Raw genomic sequence first — 22,588 nt, forward strand, 5'->3', positions numbered from 1 at the left:
CGTTAGATGTGGGAATATCTGTTTAAATTGAGCCGTGAGCTTTCCCAATGTAGACAGGGCTCCTGGAAACGTGGCAGTGTCCCCCCTGCAGCTGCAGAGCGAGACAGGAGAGTTTGTTTTTGTGAATGAGCAGTTGTAGCGCGAGGTGGCTGTTGCTTGGTGACGGTGAGGCTCCCCGGCCCCGCCCATCCTCCCGGCCCGGCCCCGCCCATCCCCCCGGCCCCGCCCACCCCCCGGCCCCGCCCATCCCCGTGCAGTTGTCTCGCGGGGCCGAAGGCGGTTGGGAGGAGAAGTCGCTCGAGCGAGGAAGCGGCGGGAGGGCGGCCGTTAGGAAAATGGCGCCGCGCGGCCCGGGGCAGACACCCGTCACTGGCCGCCGCCGCCTTCCTGGCGCAGCTGCTGTGTCACGGCCACACCGGCCGGCTGTACAGCAGCCAGGAGCCGGTGAGCATTCTGGAGGCGGATGGGGTTAAGGGCCTGCTTGGGAACTCGTCGGCCGCCGGGGTGGTGGAGTTCTACTGGTCGTGGGGCGGCCCCTGTGTCAACTATGGGGCCACCTGGAAGGTACTGGGCCCGGGACGTGAAAGGTGAGGCAGGTTGTGGGGGGGACGGAGGGGAAGGAATGTGGGGCCTGTCCTGTCATCGTGACATTTTACACTCACTTTCCATCGGCTTTTACTGGCGCTTGTGCTGTTTGCCCCTCACTGTGTGTTTAATCCTTGTGCTGTTTACCCCCTCACTGTGTGTTTAATCCTTGTGCCGTTTGCCCCTCACTGTGTGTTTAATCCTTGTGCTGTTTGCCCTCTTCTGTTACTTGTGCAATTGCTGAGGGTAGTATGTAAATACTAGTGAAGGAGATTATGCACCAGCATGTATATGTTCCTCAGTCATTGAAGGGGCAGGACCTGTTGAGAATGGTTAGTAAAACATGTGGTGCACTGAGCCTTGTTAACATGGATATAGTTTGTTATTTGGAAAAGTAGACTTTTTATTATTTTGAGTCATAGAGATGTCTAGCACGGAAACAGACCCATTCGGTCCAACCTGTCCATGCCAACCCAATATCCTAAATTAATCTAGTCCCCTTTGCCAGCACTTGACTCATCCCTCTCAACCCATCCTATTCAGATACCCAGCCAGATACCTTTCAAATGCTGTAATTATACCGGCTTCCACTACTTCCTCTGGCAGCTCATTCCATAGATGCACCACCCTCTGCATGGAACCGTTGCCCCTCAGTTACCTTTGTGGTCTCACCCTAAACCTATGCCCTCTAGTTGTGAATCTCACCCCAACACTGAGGAAAAGACTTAAACATTGAGCAGCCAGACAAATGCAAAAGCAATCAAATATTGAGCCACATGGAAAAAAAATTACGGCTGTACACTTTTTGTTCTCCCATAGGATTTTGGACACTTAAAATCTGTCAATGACACCAACATTGCTACAGTGCATATTGTGTACACTCCTCAGTGTCAACAAGCAGGGCACACGTTTGCTGGTGTCACCAAAATATTGGGCGTGTTCCTCGCTGTCGGCAGAAAAGGGGCGAGACCTACGTTTGATGGACAAATAAGGAGGACCGGAGGGAGAATTGTTCTCCTGCCATTCGGAGCTCCCCTATTGGTGAATGTGGAAGTTGGACCATGAGGTTCTGAAGCTCCTGCTCCTCCTCTCTCTGAATGAAGATTGAGCTTCACCTCAGACTGCAACTTCTTTCCTCTGTCCAACATCTGATAGTACCCACTCTCTTTTCTGACCCCATTTCCATTTACGTTTCATTCTGAAGTTCAGTTGTTGACTTGGAGCAACTGAATGGAATGGGAGTGAATCCAGTGAGGGGAAAGAGTCTGGAAAAGTTAGTCCAGGCCTTTGTTCTCAATTAGCAAAATAGACAGGCAGGAGACTGAAAGAACGCAGCAAGCCAGGCAGTATCAGGAGGTGGAGAAGTCGAGGGATCTGGTGTACCCTTGTTCAGGTCTGGGGTGGGTAGAGGGAGAGCTGTGGAACAAGGGTGTGCTGGGGTCAGGGTATTGAAGTGGGGATAGGTGGAGACAGGTAGAGGGTACATTAGGTGCAGGAGTAGGCTATTCTGCCCTTCGAGCCAGCACCACCATTCATTGTGATAATGGCTGATCATCCTCAATCAGTATCCTGTTCCTGCTTTATCCCCATAACCTGGTACGACCTGGTTGGTGAATGGGAGGAAGGAATCTTGTTGGCAGGGAAGAGTGGAAGGGGATGGGATGGGAGATTATTTGAAACTGGAGAACTCAATGTTGAGTCCTCCGGGCTGTTGACTGCTCAGACAGAAGATGAGGTTTTGTTCCTCCAATTTGTGGTTTGGTTTGTTGTGGTAATGGAGGAAGCCAAAAATATTCATGTCAGAAGGGGAGTGGGAAGAGGCATTAAAATGGGTAGAGACTGGGAAGTCAGCTCAGCCTCTGCGGACCCCTGCTGTGATGCTCAGCAAACCGTTCCCCAAGTTTACGCTCGGTTTCCCGATGTAGAGAAGACCACAATTGGCAAAGCACAGCAGGTCAAGCAGCATCCGAGCAGTAGGACAGTCGAAGTTTTGGGCACGAACCCTTCATCAGGAATGATGCGTGGATGTTCAGAGGGGCATCAGTGTCCTTCTGTGCCAGTTGTCAGACATGTGCAGCAGGCAATGAGCAAGGCAAGTGGTGTATTAGCAAGAGGAATTAAGTTCAGAAGTGGGGACGTTTTCCTGCAGTTAGGGGGTCATTGAATATATTCAAGGCTGAGTTCATCTGATTTTTATGTGAATGTTTATGGGGAAGGCAAGAAAATGGTTTTAAGACTAGTACAGGGCCGAGTTACAGAGCCATGCAGCACAGAAACAGACCCTTCAGTCCAACTAGTGAAAATGGAGGGACTGATTGTGGGATGGAGATTTTCAGCTTCCAAGGAATAAGAGAGGAAATAGTTCACTATAAATTAGAATTTATGGGATCGGTTGATGAGCCGAGGCGTGTCAGTTGGAGGTTAATTTAGAGAAATCAGAGGTTTGCATTTTGGTCAAGCAATCCAGGCAGGACTGACACAGTTAAGGGGAGTGTTGCAGAATAAAGAGACCTTGGAGTGCTGGAGTCTCAGGTGGACAGATTAGTGAAGGCAGCGTTTGGTTTGCTTTCCTTCATTGCTCATAGCATTGAGTATAGGAGTTGTGCGATCATGTTATACACACTTCCCACTCGAACGTGTTATCTAACTGCTTAACTGTTTCTGTTCTTTGGTATGTTAATCCCAGAACCTGTTTTCAGTAACTTTCTCAAGAACATAATTTAAATGCAGAGCTTTTCTATCAAAAATGTCAGGCTGACTCGACATTGGGACCCAGACAGAATTCACACCAATTGGTGGGTAGGCTGGGACTTTTTTCACAGGAGCACAGCAGAATATAGATCGAAGAGTTGGGAAGAGAAATGGCAGATGGAGTTCAATCCAGACAAATGCGAGGTGATGCATTTTGGAAGATGCAATTCAAGAGCGAGCTATACAGTAAATGGAAAGGTCCTGGGGGAAATTGATGTACAGAGAGATCTGGGTGTTCGGGTCTATTGTTCTCTGAAGGTGGCAATGGCTGGCGCATTTGGAATACTGCGTACAATTCCGGGTCGCCAGATTTCCAAAAGGATGTGGATACGTTTGGAGAGAGTGCAGAGGAGGTTCACCAGGATGTTGCCTGTTATGGAGAGCGCTAGCTATGAGGAGAGGTTGAGTAGATTAGGATTATTTTCATTGGAAATAAGGAGGTGGAGGGTGGGGGTCCTGATTGAGGCCGAAAAACCATGAGGGGTGTAAACAGGGGTGGACAGTCAGAATTATTTTCCCAGAGGGGAAGACTTAATTACTCAGGGTCACGAGTTCAAAGTGAGAGGGGAAAGGTTTGAGGGAGATGTACATGGAAAGTTCTTTACACTGAGGGTGGTGGGCGCCTCGAATGCATCGCCAGCGGAGGCAGTAGGGTTGGGATCGATAGCGTAATTTAAGATGTATCTGGACAGAGACATGAATGGGCAAGGAGCAGAGGGATACAGATCCTCAGAAAATAGGCGGCAGGTTTAGATAGAGTATCTCGATCAGCATAGTCTTGGAGGTCTGAAGGGCCTGTTCCTGTGCTGTAAGGTTCTTTGTTCTCTTTTTGAGGTTTACAAAACCATGAGGGGCAAAGATAAGGTGAACGGCATGTGTCGTTTCAAGATTAGGGAGCAAATTAAGGTGAGAGGAGAAAGATTTAAAAAACACATGAGGAGCACCTTTTTTTTAAACAGTGATTTGTGTGGAATGAATGTCCAGAGGAAATGGTGGATGCAGGTTACTTGCCTTCCCCCCATAAACATCCACTTCATGGTTGTTCTAAAGTCAGATGAACTCAGCCTTGAATATATTCAATGACCCCCTAATTGCAGGAAGACATCCCTACTTCTGAAATCAATTCCTCTTGCTAATATACCTCTTGCCTTGCTGATTGCTTGCTGCATCCGTCTGACAACGGGCAGTGACTGGTTCTCCTTATAACTCAAGGACAGCCTTATAAGGACAGCCTCTCCTTATAACTCAAACCCTCCAGTCTTGGTAATATCCTGGTGAATCTTTACTGAACCCTCTGTAATAGTCTTCTTCCTATTACAGGGCCACCAGAAACGTTCTCAGTACTCTACAAGTGGCTTCACCAACATCCTGTACAACTTCTAAATGATGTCCCAATTCCTTTATTTAATGGTGTGAACAAATAAGGTAAGTGTGCTGAATGCCTTCTGAAGCACCCTTCCAACCAGTGATGCAACTTTCAATGAAGTATGTACCTGAACGCCCACCCCATATCCCTCCGTACAAGTCCTGCCCTTATTTTAGGAAAATGCAATCCCTCACTTTTATCTATACCTCTCTCATAACACGCTCTCTCTCAGATGTACACACACCCTCTTACAGCTTCTCCTCCATCACACTCCCTTTACAAAGCATGTGCACACACAACGATGGGGTGCATTTGCAGAATTATATTTACAGATATATTCAACTTTGCACAAAAAGCGCACAACATGCAGGGAGTCAATCCATGTAATATTTTATAAATTCCTAGTTTGGAAATAGTACCAGTTTGATTTAAGATTGGGATACTGACACACCTTTCATGCATTGTCTGGGCTGAGATGTCACCAGTTTAAAAAAACCCTTGTGATCTTGAGAATATGACTGAATAGTAGTACTGCGATGTACCCATTAATGAAATAAAACCTGCAACCCATTCTAAAAGATGAAAGACTTAACAGCAATCTACATTTGTCAATATATCATATCAGTTGCATGACACCGTGACCTTTTGCTCGTAACTCTGTGTCTTATGATCCTGCTCCACAGCTACCCGATGAAGGAGCAACGCTCCGAAAGCTAGTGCTTCCAAATAAACCTGTTGGACTATAACCCGGTGTTGTGATTTTTAAACCGTGTCCCACCTAGTCCAACAGCAGCACCTCCACCTCCTTTCTAATGAACACAGCCCACACTTCCCAGTGCTGCCAGTAAACTGCCGCTGAAACAATGCAGTGCCTGCACTCCCGAAAAATGTAAACTTCTAACGAAACCAGCTACTCAGTCACTGCTCTATCTGATATACAACATTGGAAACTTAATGCAGGAGGCTGCAAGAAATGAGCAGCTTTAAAACAAAAACCGCTTGGAGCTCTAAGCTTTCAATGAGAGTCTGAGTCTGGCAGAATGTTCAGGTAACCTTTATTGTGTCCCAACATTGTTACAGCTTCAGTTGCCCCCAGCAAAAAGGCAGAGAAAGAGGAGATGTTTGTTAGACAGCTCAACAACAGGGGGAGGAGCAAGGGGCGGAGCAAGGCCAACAGCAGGCCCCCGCACTATGCCTGCATTGCCTTGCACACTTTACAAAAATCCCTTCCCCTTCAGAGACTCCAAACAGTGTGGGAGCAGGCCACTCAGCCCAAAGACTACACACTGATCCTCCGAAGGGTAACCCACCCAATTCTCCTGCCCGTATTGCTCAACATTTACCCGTGACTAATGCACCTAACCTGCACATCCCTGTGCATGATATCCCAACCCAATCTCGTCCCACCTGCCAGCACGGGGCCCATATCCCTCCAGTTGCTTTTTAAGTGTTGTAATTGTACCAGCCTCCACCACTTCCTCTGGCAGCTCATTCCATACACGTACCACCCTCTAAATGAAAAGATTGCCTCTTAGGTCTCTTTCATATCTTTCCCCTCTCACTGTAAACCTATGCCCTCTATTTCTGAACTCTCCCACCTCAGCGAAAAGACTTTGTCTATCTATCCTATCCATGCCCCTCATGTTTTCATAACCTTCTCTAAGGTCACCCCTCAGCCTCTGATGTTCGAGGGAAAACAGCCCCAGTCTGTTCTGTCTCTCCCTATAGCTCAAATCTTCCAGTCTTGGCAACATCCTTGCAAATCCTTTCTGACCCCTTAAGTTTCACAACATCTTTCTGATAGGGAGGAAACCAGAATTGCACGCGATATTCCAACTGTACAGCAGTAACATGACCTCCCAACTCCTGTACTCAATATTCTGACCAAATAAAGGAAAGCATACAAAACACCATCTTCACTATCCTTTTCAACCTGCGACTCCACTTTCAAGGAGCTATGAACTTGCACTCCAAGGTCTCTTTGTTCAGCAACACCCCCGAGGACCTTACCATTCAGTGTATAAGTCCTGCTAAGATTTGCTTTCCCAAAATGCAGCACCTCACATTTATCTAAATTAAACTCCATTTGCCACTTCTCAACCCATTGGCCCATCTGATCAAGATCCCATTGTAATCTGAGGTAACCTCCTTCGCTGTCCACTACACCTCCAATTTTGGTGTCATCAGCAAACTTACTTACTATACCACTTATGCTCACATCCAAAAAGAAGTGGGCCCATTATCTATTTTCAAATTGGAATTGACAATATATTACATGTACTGACTGCCTGCAGATTGTGCAGTCTTTCAGCAAAGTAGAATGTTTAGGGTGCAGGTTTGCTCGCTGAGCTGTAGGTTTGATATCTAGACGTTTCATTACCTGGCTTGGTAACATCATCAGTGGCGACCTCCAAGTGAAGCGAAGCTGTTGTCTCCTACTTTGTATTTATATGTTTGTTCTGGATGGGGTTCCTAGGATTTGTGGTGATATCAAAGTTATGAAGAGAGATACATATTTTGTTTAACCAAATACAATGGCAGTGCAGAGAATTTCAGAAAAGGGCAATAAATATTTACTTTTTACCCCTTATTCAACTCATTCAAGAATTTCAAATTGAATCTGAGCGAACTTGAGAGCAAATGGCAACATTCGTTTGTTAATAGACTCACCATAAATTATGAAAGATCACTTTTATCTAAGTCACAATGTTTAATCCCAAATGGAGCAATTAAGTGCAAAGTTACTTTCAACCATTTAATAAAACACTGCAAATTTTATTTCATATGAAAATACATTCATTTTATAATTTGGATAAGATCTTTACAAAGGAAATATACTAAACAAAATAGCTTTCCTGAGTATCAATATTGACAACAGTTATGCAGCTATTATTTGGCAACGAATTGAAATGATTTCAGAATAAATGAGCTGCTTCATTATGAAACATTGAGATATTGCATATCTTGGCTCTCACCCAAGTATTCTCCGAAGGAAAAAATGCATCTGGATGGGGACATGAATGGGAAGAATTCAGAGGGATGTGGGCCAAATGTTGGCAAATGGGTCACTAGATTAATTTAGGATATCTGGTTGGCCTGGACTGAAGGGTTTGTTTCTGTGTGCTCATTACAGATGCCCCTCTTCTGGGATCCCCATACCAGCTGTTATTTTCATGAAATAATCTGACAATTGTTGACTTCCATCAACCTATTCCATCTGGAGAAATTTCCTCTCTCTGTAAAGTGTGGTTCACGTTGGCAAATTCAATCCTCCTCCGGTCGCAGGAAGACAATCTATAATGCGCAACGTTCTCAATACCTGTTTAACGTTCAGTGGGGAAACTATTTTCAGTCCAACAGTTACACAGAATTCCTCCGAAATGTTTTTGGCAAATGTACTGCTCCCAGGAGAGCTCATGGGCCCACAGTTCAAATGCTTTTAACAGCTTTTTTTCTCATTTCCCCGCCTTCCCAGGATGCAGAATTTCTCCCACCAGAAATTGTTTGTCCTGAAAAAAATCCAGCAGGAACATGATTGTGGAGCTATCAGTAAAAAGGCTTCATATGGGTCAACCAAGGTTAGAAATGGAAGAACATCTCTGTTCAAAGTTACTGTTCGTTTGCCCCTTCAAAATTCCTTGAATTTAAGGTGTTCCATTGTGGCATTTAATTATGATCCATTAAAAGCAGTATCCAGTCTTATCTGAGTGAGGAACCGACTCAACAAGCGAAATAACTTTTCTGTCTGCTCTTGAGATGTGACATCCTCACCCTCTCTCTGTTGATGCAACAGGATTACCAGAGCTGGAAGTACCACTCACAGAATACAATTGCTGATTGACAGTTTACTTCTGTTGCTTCACATAAGGATTTAAAAGCTGCTAGCCTGATCTCGCACAAAGCACAAAAGCCAAACTGTTCACCCGTGCCTGCACAGAGGAGAAATTGCACTTGGAATAGATCACAAAATAAGAACTGTTTCCAGTCCTACAACTCATGTTTCCCACGGACAAAGTAAACATCACACAACACCAGGTTATAATCCAGCAGGTTTGTTTGGAAGCACTGGCTTTCGGAGCGCCGCTCCTTCATCAGGTGGATGTGGAGAATGAGATCATGATCACAATTTATATCCAAAGGAGTCTAGTGTCATGGAAATGTGACACATCAAACAATTTTAGATGAAATCCTTCATCTTTTAGAATAGGTTTCTGCTCTTTGGTTTGTTAATCCCAGAACTTCTTTTTTGTTACCTTCTCAAGAATGTCATTCAAATGCAGAACTTTTCTAACAATAAGTGTGAATTCTGTCTGCGCCCGAATGTTGAGTCAGACTAACATTTTTGTTAGAGAAAAACTCTACATTTAAATTACATTTTTGAGAAGGTAATTTACAGATTAGGGTGTAAAGGTTAGAGTGGATAGGCTGTGCTAAATTACCCATAGTGACCAGGGATGTGAAACTTAGGGTGGATTGGCCATGGGAAATACGGAGTAAGGGGGTGGGTATGTGTGGGATGCTCTTCAGAGGGCCAGTGTGGAATAGATGGGCTGAATGGCCTGTTTCCACATTGTTGGGATTCTATGACTCCCACCACAAAGGAGCATTTTATCTGCATCTATCCTGTCAAGCCCCTTTCAGAATTCTACTGGTTTCAATAAGATCACTTCTGGTTCAGAGAGGTAGACAGCACAGAAATAGACCCTTCGGTCCAACTCATCCATGGCGACCAGGGTTCCCAAACTAAACTAGTCCCACTTACCTGCGTTTGGCCCATATCCCTCTAAACCTTTCTATTCATGTACCCATCCAAATGTCGTTTAGACTTTGTAAACGTACCTGCATTGTCCAATCCTCAGCAAGTTCATTCCACGTGTAAACCGTCCTCTGTCAAAACGTTGCCCCTCAGGTTCCTTTTAAATCTCTCTCCTCTCACTTTAAAGAAATATGCTCCCTAGTCTTGAGCTACCCTACGCTAAGGAAGAGCCCTTTGCTATTCACCTTACCTCCACTCCTCATGATTTTATCAATCTCAATCATGTCACCTCCCAAACTCCAGTGCTCCAGTGAATAAAGTCCCAGCCCCTCCTTATTACTCAAAACCTTCCAGTCCTGGCAACATCCTGGTAGGGGAAACTCCTCAATCCACAAACAACTTATTTATATAGGCCCACAGAACGCTCTTCACCCCAGAGGCAGTCGTATGTTATTCCTCTCTATCAGGACACGACTTACTTGCCCCGTCCCCAGTCCCCGATTCCATTCTATTAATCAGAATTTCTACTGCCGACCCTGCGAAGAGAAATATCACTTTCCAATGTCTCTGGTCTGTGTATACAAACAGCTGGTGAAACACTGGCTGGGGTACAGCAGGCCTTATGTGGCACATGGACCTGGAATGGAACCCTTCCCTAGCGCATTTATAGGCCTTTTCTCTTTTCAGAATCTGATACTGTCACCAAGACCATGTACAATAGAGCTAAGGGAGAGCCCAATGGGAACAGCATTCTGAGGACCATTGTCTCCCATACAGTGCGAGTGCTCGAGTCACTTGGCCCATTTTTTACAGCGCTCAAGCAACTCCTCTTGCAAAACATCAACCCTTTACTCCTGTAGACCTGACCAAACCCCCTGCTGTAACATTTCAGCAACCGATTTTGACAAACTCTCCCTAATATACACCAAACCAGACTATTATTTCTTCAGCTAAGGTAAAACTACCAAATTCCTTGTCCTTGATGGCAAAGATGTCCCTCATAAGGTCACTATGGGAGCCCTTGTTCCCACAACCTTGTCCTGGCCAGTCATCGTACCAGCACCCACCACTTCCTCTGGCAGCTCACGCCAACGCTCAAGCGACTCCACGTTGAAAGCGTCTGGTCTGGTGCACCAGATGACATCAGGATAATCTCAGATCATTCCAGATCGCATCGATACTCAGTCAGTGGCTTTCCCGATCAGGATGTTGTACGTGATCAAACAGGTCAGTGGGTAGGCGATCCCCCACCTCTTTGTTCAAGTATCTCTACGAGAACTCCCTTGCTGGAGGGTCCCTTGGAGACACTTCAACTGGACTTCATTGAGTTGGAGAAATCAGTTGAGTTGCTATAAATATGTTTTGCTTATTGCTGATGTCTTTTCGAAGTGGATTGAAGCCTACCCTCCTAACGCTACTGCTGAGACTGTGGTGTAGATTTTGTTTAAGGAAATAATTCCCTGCTTCAGTATACCTGCCTGCATTAGCTCGGACAATGGACCACACTTTGTAGGTAATATTAACGGAGAACTCTGTTCCCAGCTTTGTATTTGTCGGCAACTGCATGGTGCTTATCATCCTCAGGCGGCCGGCCTTGTTGAATGTTTTAACCAGACTCAAGACTAAACTTGCCAAATTGATGGAAATGTGTTGCTGGAAAAGCGCAGCAGGTCAGGCAGCATCTAGGGAACAGGAGAATCGACGTTTCGGGCATTAGCCCTTCTTCAAATTGATGGCAGAGTCTGGCCTCTCCTGGTTATGCTAATCCCTGTGCCCTTATTCCAGATGCGATCCATGTCTGCGGGCAAGACACGACTGTCTCCAGCTAAGAGTCTCTCTGATCACCCCCTCCGTACCCCTTGGAATGCTTCAGCTCCCTTCTCAGTCCACTTCCACCACATGACCGAAGCAATCATTGGTTATGTTCTTGCTCTAACGAGTGTTATGCGTGCCTTTCACTCCCAGGAGCGTGCGGCCTACAGCGATGTTCCCTCCCTTTCAGCCTCGTCACGGGTAGAACCTGGTTCGTTGGTGCTTGTCAAGAACTGGACTGGCAAAGGTCTCCAACCTCGTTGAGATGGCCCCTTCCAGGTTTTACTTCCCACTCCTACGGCAGTCACAGTCGTTGGGCGCTCCGCTTGGGTCCAACTGCACCATTGTAAATTGATTGACCGCACCAATCAAAAGGAAGAGGAGGAGAGAATCCTGGAATCCCAACAAAAGGAGTGACCCTATCCTGTTGGGTTTTTGAATCTTGCTGTTATTCTCATGTTAATCTTATGACAGATACTTGAACTAAGAGGAGGGACATGTGGGGAATCGCCGATCTCCTCACCTTTCTGATCACATACAACATCCTGATGGGGAAAGCCACTAAGTATGGATGCGACCAGGAATGATCAGAGATTATCCACCACCCATGCTGAGGAGATGTCATCCAGTGCACCGGACCAGACGCCTTTGACATGTGGAACGTGATGAAGATTGATTATTGCAATGGACTCTTACATCAGAAAGACCAGATGGTCCATCTGGACAGTAGAAATCAGTTGGAGTTACCATGTCATTACCATGTTTTTATGATTTTACCTGCAGACGCAAGTCTAGTGAGGATAACAATGCTCAACCGCGTTATTATGGTAAATATTTTAAGGACGCCTAGGAACACCATCCCTTTTTGCAGGTCGTGATGACTCTACAAAAGGGAAGCCTGATAGGGGAAACTCCTCGATCCACAAACAACTTATCCAGAGGCAGTAGTATGTTACTCCTCTCTATCGGGAGATGACTTACTTGCCCTGTCCCCAGTCCCAGATTCCATTCTATTCATCAGACTTCCTACAGCCGACCCTGCGAAGAGAAATATCACTTTCCAATACCTCCGGTCTGTGTATACAAACAGCTGGTGTAACACTGGCTGGGGTACGGCAGGCCTTATGCGGCACATGGACCTGGAACGGAACCCTTCCCTTGTGCATTTACAGGCCTTTTCTCTTTTCAGAACCTGATACTGTCACCAAGACCATGTACAATAGATCTAAGGGAGAGCCCAATGGGAACAGCATTCTGAGGACCATTGTCTCCCATACAGTGCGAGTGCTCGAGTCACTTGGACCATTTTTTACAGCGCTCAAGCAACTCCTCTTGCAAAACGTTGACCCTTTACTCTTGTAGACCTGTCCAGACCCCCTGCTGTAACATGTCAGTAATCGATTTTGACAAACTCTCCCTAATATACACCAAACCAGACTATTATTTCTTCAGCTAAGGTAAAGCTACCAATTTCCTTATCCTGGATGGCAAAGATGTCCCTCATAAGGTCACTATCGGAGCCCTTGTTCCCACAACAGTACCTTGTCCTGGCCAGTGGACAAGTCGATGGAACCTCCATCTGAGGAGGATGCAGCGGTCGGTCTCAGCCAACCTTGCTCCAACTGGAAGGATCCCAAGGGACTGGGTGACAATACAGGACACCTGATAGGCTGGGGAATCCAGAGTACCCTGAGGTTGGAAGGATCGGCAGGGGTGTCAAGTTAACAGAACCACAATTCCCTCTTTTGCGGCCTGACCATTCGAGGAAATAAGACTAAAGAGGCTCTGAAACAGAGTAAACTGGGATTATCAGACCTGTGTCTTTACTCTGTGCAGAATCGGTATGCCTTAGACTATATACTCCCCCAGGAGGGTGAGGTCTGCACCATTGTCCAAGATAAATGCACTATGGGCATTCCCAATCTCACTGGCAATATTACTAAGATACAAGAAGAGATCCAGGTATTCCTTGACAGAATGACTGAAGGGACCAGTTGGGGAAACTGCAGATCGGGCTGATGGTACAATTGGCTTATCAATTTAGCTATGTCTGTTTGTCGGTATTGGTATTGTTAGGTATTTAATTGCTAGGCTTATGAGGTCCCTTAGTGATATAGATTTGCCCCAGAAGATGTTCCTTTTGCGATCTGATGGCTCACCCACACGTGTCGATGGCGATGATAAATATGACCAGATGAGCTGCGAAGATGGTGGTGCCGCTCTGCAGGATGTTGATGGCTGGACCACCTTGAAGGGCATTTGTTTGGACTAGCCTTCTCTTTCAGTGATCGCAGTGCAATCAAAGGGAGGAATGAGGGTGTGGGCATCTGGGTGATAAAGTCTATAGCCTTAAAACTTGCCTTTGAACATTCAGACTAAAATGTAATGCTGAACTATTGACTGCACTAGAAAATAAACAGGCAGGAAGGCTCAGAAAGAGGAGAGAACTTAAAGATAGGGACACCTGGGCTCACCAAGTGATAACAGGATGCTGTGAGGCAATTAAGAACGTTTGCCTCAGCATCGGTGAATCTGTGTGAACAGGACCCCAAGTGATAACATTCACAGCCGTTCCCTTGTGAGACCATTTTAGTGCTGAGGCTGTTAAATCCCGTAGAAAATTAACTCTGTGTTTATCTGCACTGGATTGAAATGAATTGCATTTTGGGACTTTCTGATGATATTGAGTAGCCATTACTGGTTATTAAATACAAACTCTGTAAAAGGAAATATTGATAAAGCTTTATCTTACTTGCTGCAACCATGGCTCGAGTGGAGGAAACAGGCCGCGGGCATACTTCCGGCTTCGGGTGGCCACGCCCCCTGGGTCTGTTCCCGCCCCTTCCTGAAGCAGCTCGTAAGCCCCGCCTCTGGGAGCCAAACCTCTTTCCTCCAAGCGCACCAAACCCCGCCCTTTCGCCACGGACTCCGCGCGAGTCAAGACCACGCCCCCTGCCCGCACGCGCAACCGCCCACAAAGCCGCGCGCCTCCAGGCTCGACGCGCGCACTGCCCGCTGACCCGGACCGCTGCTGAGTCCTTCATCTTTTGGAAGGGGTTGCAGGTTTCAGTTCATCAATATATAAAGTCCAGAACTTTAGATCAGATTCCCTACAGTGTGGAAACAGGCCCTTCGGCCCAACAAGTCCACACCGACCCGCCGAAGAGCAAAACCCCCAGCCCCATTCCCTGTCAGCCAACACTACGGGGCAATTTAGCGTGGCCAATTCCCCCCAACCCGCACGTCTTTGGACTGTGGGAGGATACCCGCGCGGGGGTGGGGGGGGAATTGAACCCGGGGCTCTGGCGCTGTGAGGCAGCAGTGCTCACCACAAAAAACATGACATTTTCTGTTTTTCAGCGGCAGCTGCATCCCAGGAGTGGGGAGTCACTGATTTGAGGTTTTAAATTTGAAGTTGTACAGCAGAGGTTCCTGGGAGAGGAGGGACGACTTATTTGTATTTCCTTCTTGCTGTATCAGTCAGTGGGTACTGTTGAGGGAGGAAAACGACCGACCAGGGGCTCTGGCACAGAGCCTGTCCCTGTTGCACCAGAAGGGAAGGAAGGAAACGCGGAGAGTGTTAGTCATTCTAACTCGATAGTTAGAGGGTCAGATAGAAGGTGTGTTGGGAACGAACAAGACTCGCGGTTAGTGTGTTGCCTCCCAGTAGCCAGGGTGTGATGTCTCAGATCGTATCTTTGGGGTCCTGAAGGGATAGGGTTTCTAACCCCAAGTCATGGTCCATGTAGGTACCAACAACATAGGTAGAAATGTGAGAAACAGAACTCACTCACAAATCAATCAGCCTGAGACAAAGCCTTGGAAACAAGAACAATTTATTACAGTCTTGCAAGTACCGGACGCTTCTGCAACCAAGCAGAAATGCGTGCCAATACAGAGCCTGTTAGCTTTCTTATTGAGTTTACAAGTTGCGGAATCACGCCTCCCTTTTCCCATCCTATCATAAGCCGATTACCTCACTTGTCAGTTATTTTCTTATCTGGCCATCCTGCTGTCCTTGTCTGCATTCTTTGTTCCTTGTTTGTTACAGCTTGTTCTTTTATCCAGTTTCTCTGATCATACTATAAGCTTTATTGTGAAATGCCCCTGTTGCTTCTTTTTGTGGTCAACTACAACACTTAAAGTTATTCCCTAGCTTAAAACTATTCTCTTTAAAAGACCCTCTATATTCATTAAAGTCTTAGCCTTAAGTATGCTACATGCTACAAGAATTCCACGACTGTTTGTATAATGTTCCCCTTCCCTTCCCACTACTACACCCCCTCACCCATCTGCAAAAACATTTATAATCTCCCACAGAAAGACGGATAGGGATGTAAGGCAGGATTTCAGGGAGCTAGGGTGGAAGTTGAGGGCGAGAACAAACAGAGTGGTTATCTCTGGTTTGTTACCCGTGCCACGTGATAGCAAGGCAAGGAATAGGGAGAGATATCAGCTGAACACCTGGCTGCAAGGATAGTGCAGGAGGGAGGGTTTCAGGTTTTTGGATACTTGGGGCTCATTCTGGGGAAGGTGGGACTTGTACAAACAGGACAGTCTTCACTTGAACCAGAGGGGTACTAATATCCTGGGTGGGAAATTTGCTGATGCTATTCGGGTCGGTTTAAACTAGCTCAGCAGGTGGATGGGAACCGGGGGGGTGTAGCTGCAATGCACAGGAGGATGAGAGTAGGAAGGACAGGGACAGGATGTCAGGGTCACAGGAATGTGCTGGCAGACAGCAAAGTGGTTTGAAGTGTATACGCAATAAGGTAGGTGAGCTTGCAGCACGGACAGGTACCTGGGGCTTGGATGTTGTGGCCATTTCGGAGACATGGAGAGAGCAGGGTGAGGAATGGATGTTGCAGGTTCCAGGGTTTTGATCTTTCATTAAGAACAGCCAAGGCGGTAAAAGAGGGAGAGGCGTGGCGTTGTTAGTCAAGGATAGTATAATGGTGGCTGACAGAACTTTTGATGAGGACTCGTCTACTCAGGTAATGTGGGCTGAGGTTAGAAACAGGAGAGGAGAGGTCACACTGCTTGGAGTTTTTTTATAGGCCTCCGCAGAGTTCCAGGGAGGTGGAAGAGCGGATTAGCAAAGTTATTCTGGGTAGGAGTGAAAGGAACAGGGTGGTCATTATGGGGAACTTTAATTTCCCAACATTGACTGGAAATGCTTTCACTCTAGTATGTTGTATAGATCAGTTTTTGTCCCGTGTGCGCAGGAGGGTTTTCTGACACAGTATATTGAAGGGCCGACAAGAGGGGAGGTCACACTGAATCTGGTGCTTGGTAATGAACCAGGCCAGATGTTTGATTTAGTGGAAGGTGAGCACTTTGGAGAGAATGACCATAATTCAGTTGGGTTTCATTTAGCGATGTAAAGGGATAGGAACATGCCACAGGTCAAGTATCGATGGGGAAGGGCAATTATAATGCAATTAGGCACGACTTAGGATTCATAGAATAGGGTAGCAAAATGCAGGGGATGGGAACAATTGAAATGTGGAGCTGGTTTAAGGAACAGATATTGTGTGTCCTTGATAGGTATGTCCCTGTCAGGCAGGGAGGAAGTGATAAGGTAAGGGAACCGTGGTTTACAAGAGAAATTGCATCTCTTGTTACAAAGAAGGAGGAGGCTTATGTGTTGATGAGGCAAGATGGTTCAGATGAGGCGATGGAGAGTTACAGATCAGCGAGGAAGGATTTAAGGAGAGAGTTAAGAGCAAAGAGAGGACATGAGCAGTCTTTAACACATAAAGGAGAACCCTAAAGCTTTCTATCGGTATGTGAGGAATAAAAGGATGATTAGAGTAGGAATAGGGCCAGTCAAAGATAGAAGTGGGAAGTTGAGTGTGGGCCCTGTGGAGATTGGAGAGGTGTTAATGAATACCTCTCATCGGTCTTCACTCAGGAAAAGGAGAATATTGTAGAGGAGAAGAATGAGGTATGAGATATGAGAATCGAAAGGATCGAGGTTAGTTGCACACAGGTGTTATCAATTCTAGAAGGAGTGAAATTAGACAAGTGCCCCGGGCCGGATGGGATTTATACAAGGATTCTCTGGGAAGCGAGGGAGGAGATAGCAGAGCCTTTGGCTTTGATATTTGAGTCATCATTGTCTACAGGTTTAGTACCAGAGTGGAGGATTGCAAATGTTGTGTCCTTGTTCAAGAAGGGCAGCAGAGATGACCCAGGTAATTATAGACCAGTGAGCCTAACTTCTGTTGAAGGAAAGCTTTTGAAAAGGAATATTAGAGATAGGATTTATAATCATCTAGCAAGCAAGAATTTGATTTCCGATAGTCATCATAGTTTCATCAAGGGCAGATCGTGTCTCACAAACCTCATTGCGTTTTTTGACAAGGTGACCAAGTATGGAGATGAGGGTAGGGCAGTTGACGTGGTGTACATGGACCTCAGGAAAGCCTTTGATAAGATTCCACATGGCAGGCTGTTGGAGAAATTGCAGAGGCACGGGTTGTTGTCGTTCAGTTCGCCGAGCTGGGAATGTGTGTTGCAAACGTTTTGTCCCCTCTCTAGGTGACATCCTCAGTGCTTGGAAACCTCCTGTGAAGCACTTGTGATGTTTCCTCCAGCATTTATAGTGATGGTGTCACCGAGACAGGGGACGAAACGTCTGCAACACAAATTCCCAGCTCGGCGAACAGAACCACAACAACATGCACCCAAGCTACAAATCTTCTCCTGAACTTTGAAGAGGCATGGGATTGAGGGTGATTTAGCAGTTTGGATTAGAAACTGGCTTTCTGAAAGAAGGCAGCGAGTGGTGGTTTATGGAAAATATTCAGCTTGGTGTCCGGTTACTAGTGGTGTGCCACAAGGATCTGTTCTGGGACTACTGCGGTTTGTCATTTTTATAAATTACTTAGATGCAGACATAGGTGGATGGATTAGCAGAATTGGACTGAGTTGGCAAATGGAGTTCAATGCAGCTAAATGTGAGGTGATTCACTTTGGGAAGAATAACAGGAAGGTAGTGATGTTGGAGTCCATGTACATAGATCCCTGAAAGTTGCCACCCAGGTAGATAGTGCTGTGAACAAGGCATACGGTGTGTTAGGTTTCATTCATAGAGGGATTGAGTTCCGGAACCGCAATATCATGCTGCAACTATACAAAACACGGGTGCAGCCACACTTGCAATATTGTGTATAGTTCTGGCCTCCATATTTCAGGAAGAATGTGGGAAGCATTGGAAAAGGTGCAGAGGAGATTTACCAGGATGTTGCCTGGTCTGGAGGGAGAGTCTTATGAGGAAAGGCTGTTCTCATTGGAAAGAAGAAGGCTAAGGTGGTATTTGATAGAGATATATAAGATGATCAGAGGATTAGATAGAGGAGACAATGAAAGACTCTTTCCTAGGATGGTGACGTCAGCTTGTACGAGGGGGCATAACTACAAATTGAGAGGTGATGCATTTAAGACAGGTGTCAGAGACAGGTTCTTTCTGCAGAGAGTGGGAAGGGCGTGGAATGCCCTATCTGCTAAGGTAGTCAACTCAGCCACATTAGGGAGATTTAAACAATCCTTAGATAAGCGCATGGATGATTTTGGGATAGTGTCAGGGAATGAGCTGAGAATAGTTCACAGGTCGGCGCAACATCAAGGCCGAAGGGCCTGTTCTGCGCTGTATTGTTCTATGTTCTAAACTTAGTGCAGGAGGCGGAAAGAAATGAGCAGCTTTAAAACAAAAACCTCTTGGAGCTCAAAGCTTTCAATGAGAGCCTGAGCCCGGCGGTAAGTTCAGGTAACCTTTATTGCAACCAAACTTTGTTACAGCTTCAGATCCCCCCAGCAAAAAGGCAGAGAAAAAGCAGTTGTTTTTTGAACAGCTCAAGGTGAAAGTGCACACACCACACCTCCCCTTGTCCCACCCCCCTCACTGTCTTTACTATTGGCCAGCACCAAGTTGTCCCTTTGTAATTGGATCCTTGGTACAGCCGTAACCCGGAGGAAGTATTGCCTCACTCAGCAATTTCAACCCATACCCTGTCTCCAAGTAAGGTTCGCCCCGCTCATTTGCCAGGAAGGGGCAGTGTAGTGTCAACCAGACTGCTGTGTGTCTGGAGTCACGTGTAGGCCCGTCCGGGTAAAGGGTGCAGCTGGAACGACTGAGTGAATCCTTTCCCACAATGGCGGTTCCCTTCCCTAACAAGGGAGAGAGTGAATCAGATGGGGGCTTTCTCCCCCGCACCACCCCCTCCCTGAAACGGTCTCATCGTTAGATTCTGAACTCCACATTTCTGACCGAATACCAATTCTGCCATCTGTCGTGGTGGGATTCGAATCCGGGAGTCCCATCTGTCGAATCCGGGAGTCCAATCGATAATGGCACTCGGCCGTCACTCCTTCAATCCCCCTGCGATGGCACGTGAACTCGCTGGTGCTTCCGCAGGTGGGAGGAGTAGGTGAAGCCCTTCCCACACTGAGAGCAGGTGAACGGCCTCTCCCTGGTGTGGATCCGTTGGTGCTTCCGCAGGTGGGAGGAGTAGGTGAAGCCCTTCCCGCACTGAGAGCAGGTGAACGGCCTCTCCCCAGTGTGGATCCGCTGGTGCCTCAGCAGGGTGGAGGATGTGCTGAAAGCCTTCCCGCACTTGGGGCAGCTGAAGGGTCTTTCCCCCGTGTGGATGCGCTGGTGTCTCCGCAGGGTGGAGGAGCAGGTGAAGCCCTTCCCGCACTGAGAGCAGGTGAACGGCCTCTCCCCCGTGTGGACCCGCCGGTGACTCCGCAGGGTGGAGGAATCGCTGAAGGCCTTCCCACACTCAGGGCAGCTGTAGGGCCTTTCCCCCGTGTGGATACGCTGGTGCCTGAGCAAGGTGGAGACCTGCATAAAGCCCTTCCCGCAGTTCGGGCAGCTGAAGGGCCTCTCGCCCGTGTGGACATGCTGGTGGGTGAGCAGGGTGGAGGAATTGCTGAAGGCCTTCCCACACTGAGAGCAGGTGAAGGGCCTCTCCCCCATGTGGACCCGCCGGTGCCTCAGCAGGCTGGAGGCGTGGGTAAAAGCCTTCCTGCACTCTGGGCAGCTGAAGGGCCTCTCCCCCGTGTGGATCCGCTGGTGGGCCAACAGGTGGGAGGAATGTCTGAAGGCCTTCCCGCAGTCGGTGCAGGGGAATGGCCTCTCCCCGGTGTGACTGCGCCAATGAGTCTCCAGAGCAGACGGGACACAGAAGCCTTTCCCACAGTCGCCACACTTCCACGGTTTCTCCACGGGGTGAGATTCCTCAGGTTTCTCCATGGCCACAGCTTCAGCCGCACACAAACATGTGTAGAGCCCTCCCTGCCGTGAAATCCCCTTTCCAGGCGGTACAACTGTTTCAGGCTCCTCGCACAGTGCGCTGCAACAGTGGGGTCTCTCGTCCAGTCCCACTGATGCTGAAAACGTCCTCAAACAGGAGCCAAAAAGCGTTGATCCCTCTCACAGAAATCCCAGTTAAAAATTGTTGTGGTCCCATTGGATTTAGTGACTGTCAGACATTGACATCAAAGTGAGGACTGCAGTCGCTGGACAGTCAGTCAAACAATGTGGCGCTGGAAAAGCACAGCAGGTCATGCATCATCCGAGGAGCAGGAGGGTCAATGTTTCGGGCGTAAGCCCTTCATCTGTTGATTTTGAAACTTCAGTCTTCAGATTTTCAAATACTCTGCAAAAAGAGATTACAAAAGTCATCACTATCAGTGCAGGGTAGAAATTCAGAACAAACAATTCTACTTTCTGTGGAATATTCTTTTGTTGTTCCACAAAATTGAAAGCACCATCCCACTCTCTCTCCCCCACTGTTCTCACTCCGCTCTAACTAATTCCCCTGAAGGTGCTGATTCAGGATCTTACAGGGGCAGAAAAACCAAAAACATCAAGACTGACATCTCTCTGAATTTTGGATACCTCCACCTGAAAGCTAATATCTTTCACAACGTTGGGATCCTGCTGAGAGTGAGCAGGTCTGATTTTGGGAAGCAAAAAAAAAAGTGTCCATTCAGGGTGAAACTGCAATGCAGCTTCTTGAGGAAGGACCAGACACAAAATGGTTAATGACCCCGAGAAGGTGGGAGTAAAATGAGACGTCAAGGCATTAACACCAACACACTTCAGTCAAACTCTTCTGCTCCCAGTCAGGGCAAAACATGCTCTGAAAGTCCAGCCTTCACAACCACACTTCTGATTCCACTGAAGACAATGAGAGTCACACAGCGTAGAAACAGACCCTTTGGCCCAACCTGCCCAGATATCCTAAATTAATCTAGTCACGTTTGCCATCACTTGGCCCCTATATAGGCCGGGTTCTGGCAGCTGCGACTAAATTGGGTTGGCTATCTTGTCAGCAAGGACGAGTTGGACCGAAGGGTCTGTTTCTGTGCTGCACATCTCTATGACTCCAGTTGCATTTGCCATCACTTGGCCCTGACCCATCTGAACCCTTCATATTCAGATGCCCGTCCAGGAGCCTTTTAACTTGCCATCGTACCAGCACCCACCACTTCCTCTGGCAGCTCACGCCATCGCTCAAGCGACTCCACGTTGAAAGCGTCTGGTCTGGTGCACCAGATGACATCAGGATAATCTCAGATCATTCCAGATCGCATCGATACTCAGTCAGTGACTTTCCCGATCAGGATGTTGTACGTGATCAAACAGGTCAGTGGGTAGGCGATCCCCCACCTCTTAGTTCAAGTATCTCTACGAGAACTCCCTTGCCGGAGGGTCCCTTGGAGACACTTCAACTGGACTTCATTGAGTTGTAGAAATGAGTTCAGTTGCTATAAATATGTTTTGCTTATTGTTGATGTCTTTTCTAAGTGGATTGAAGCCTACCCTCCTCCTAACGCTACTGCTGAGACTGTAGTGAAGATTTTGTTTAAGGAAATAATTCCCTGCTTCAGTATACCTGCGTGCATTAGCTCGGACAATGGACCACACTTTGTAGGTAATATTAACGGAGAACTCTGTTCCCAGCTTTGTATTTGTCGGCAACTGCATGGTGCTTATCATCCTCAGGCGGCCGGCCTTGTTGAATGTTTTAACCAGACTCAAGACTAAACTTGCCAAATTAGTGGCAGAGTCTGGCCTCTCCTGGTTATGCTAATCCCTGTGGCCTTATTCTCGATGCGATCCATGTCTGTGGGCAAGACACGACTGTCTCCAGCTGAGAGTCTCTCAGGTCACCGCCTCCATACCCTTGGAACGATTCGGCTCCCTTCTCAGTCCACTTCCAGCACATGACCGAAGCAATGATTGGTTATGTTCTTGCTCTAACTAGTGTTATGCATGCCTTTCACTCCCAGGAGCGTGCGGCCTA

At 47.2% G+C, this 22,588-nt stretch overlaps 4 protein-coding genes across 4 annotated transcripts in view; 1 reads left to right on the forward strand and 3 right to left on the reverse strand.

Annotated features, from left to right (window-relative positions):
* LOC148145021 (uncharacterized) overlaps positions 1-7,174 on the reverse strand; it is a 159,582-nt gene extending 152,408 nt beyond the window's left edge. Inside the window, exon 1 of the mRNA XM_087975593.1 lies at positions 7,083-7,174. The gene's annotated coding sequence lies outside the window, so the exon portion shown is untranslated. The remainder of the gene's footprint in view (positions 1-7,082) is intronic.
* The window catches only part of LOC148145018 (uncharacterized), a 268,501-nt gene extending 261,315 nt beyond the window's left edge, over positions 1-7,186 (reverse strand). The window contains exon 1 of the mRNA XM_087975569.1: positions 7,083-7,186. The gene's annotated coding sequence lies outside the window, so the exon portion shown is untranslated. The remainder of the gene's footprint in view (positions 1-7,082) is intronic.
* The window catches only part of LOC148145024 (uncharacterized), a 93,522-nt gene that overhangs the window by 66,706 nt on the left and 4,228 nt on the right, over positions 1-22,588 (reverse strand). The window contains exon 3 of the mRNA XM_087975457.1: positions 19,648-20,935. Coding sequence (XP_087831583.1) covers positions 19,648-20,529 — 882 coding nt within the window. The 5' untranslated portion in view covers positions 20,530-20,935. The remainder of the gene's footprint in view (positions 1-19,647; positions 20,936-22,588) is intronic.
* Positions 237-22,588, forward strand: part of LOC148145025 (uncharacterized) — a 161,548-nt gene continuing 139,196 nt past the window's right edge. The window contains exon 1 of the mRNA XM_087975479.1: positions 237-587. The gene's annotated coding sequence lies outside the window, so the exon portion shown is untranslated. The remainder of the gene's footprint in view (positions 588-22,588) is intronic.

Source organism: Chiloscyllium plagiosum, unplaced genomic scaffold (genome assembly GCF_037043375.1).
Source record: "Chiloscyllium plagiosum isolate Xiang-an unplaced genomic scaffold, Cpla_swu_hap1 HiC_scaffold_27, whole genome shotgun sequence".
NCBI classification, from domain to species: Eukaryota; Metazoa; Chordata; class Chondrichthyes; order Orectolobiformes; family Hemiscylliidae; genus Chiloscyllium; species Chiloscyllium plagiosum.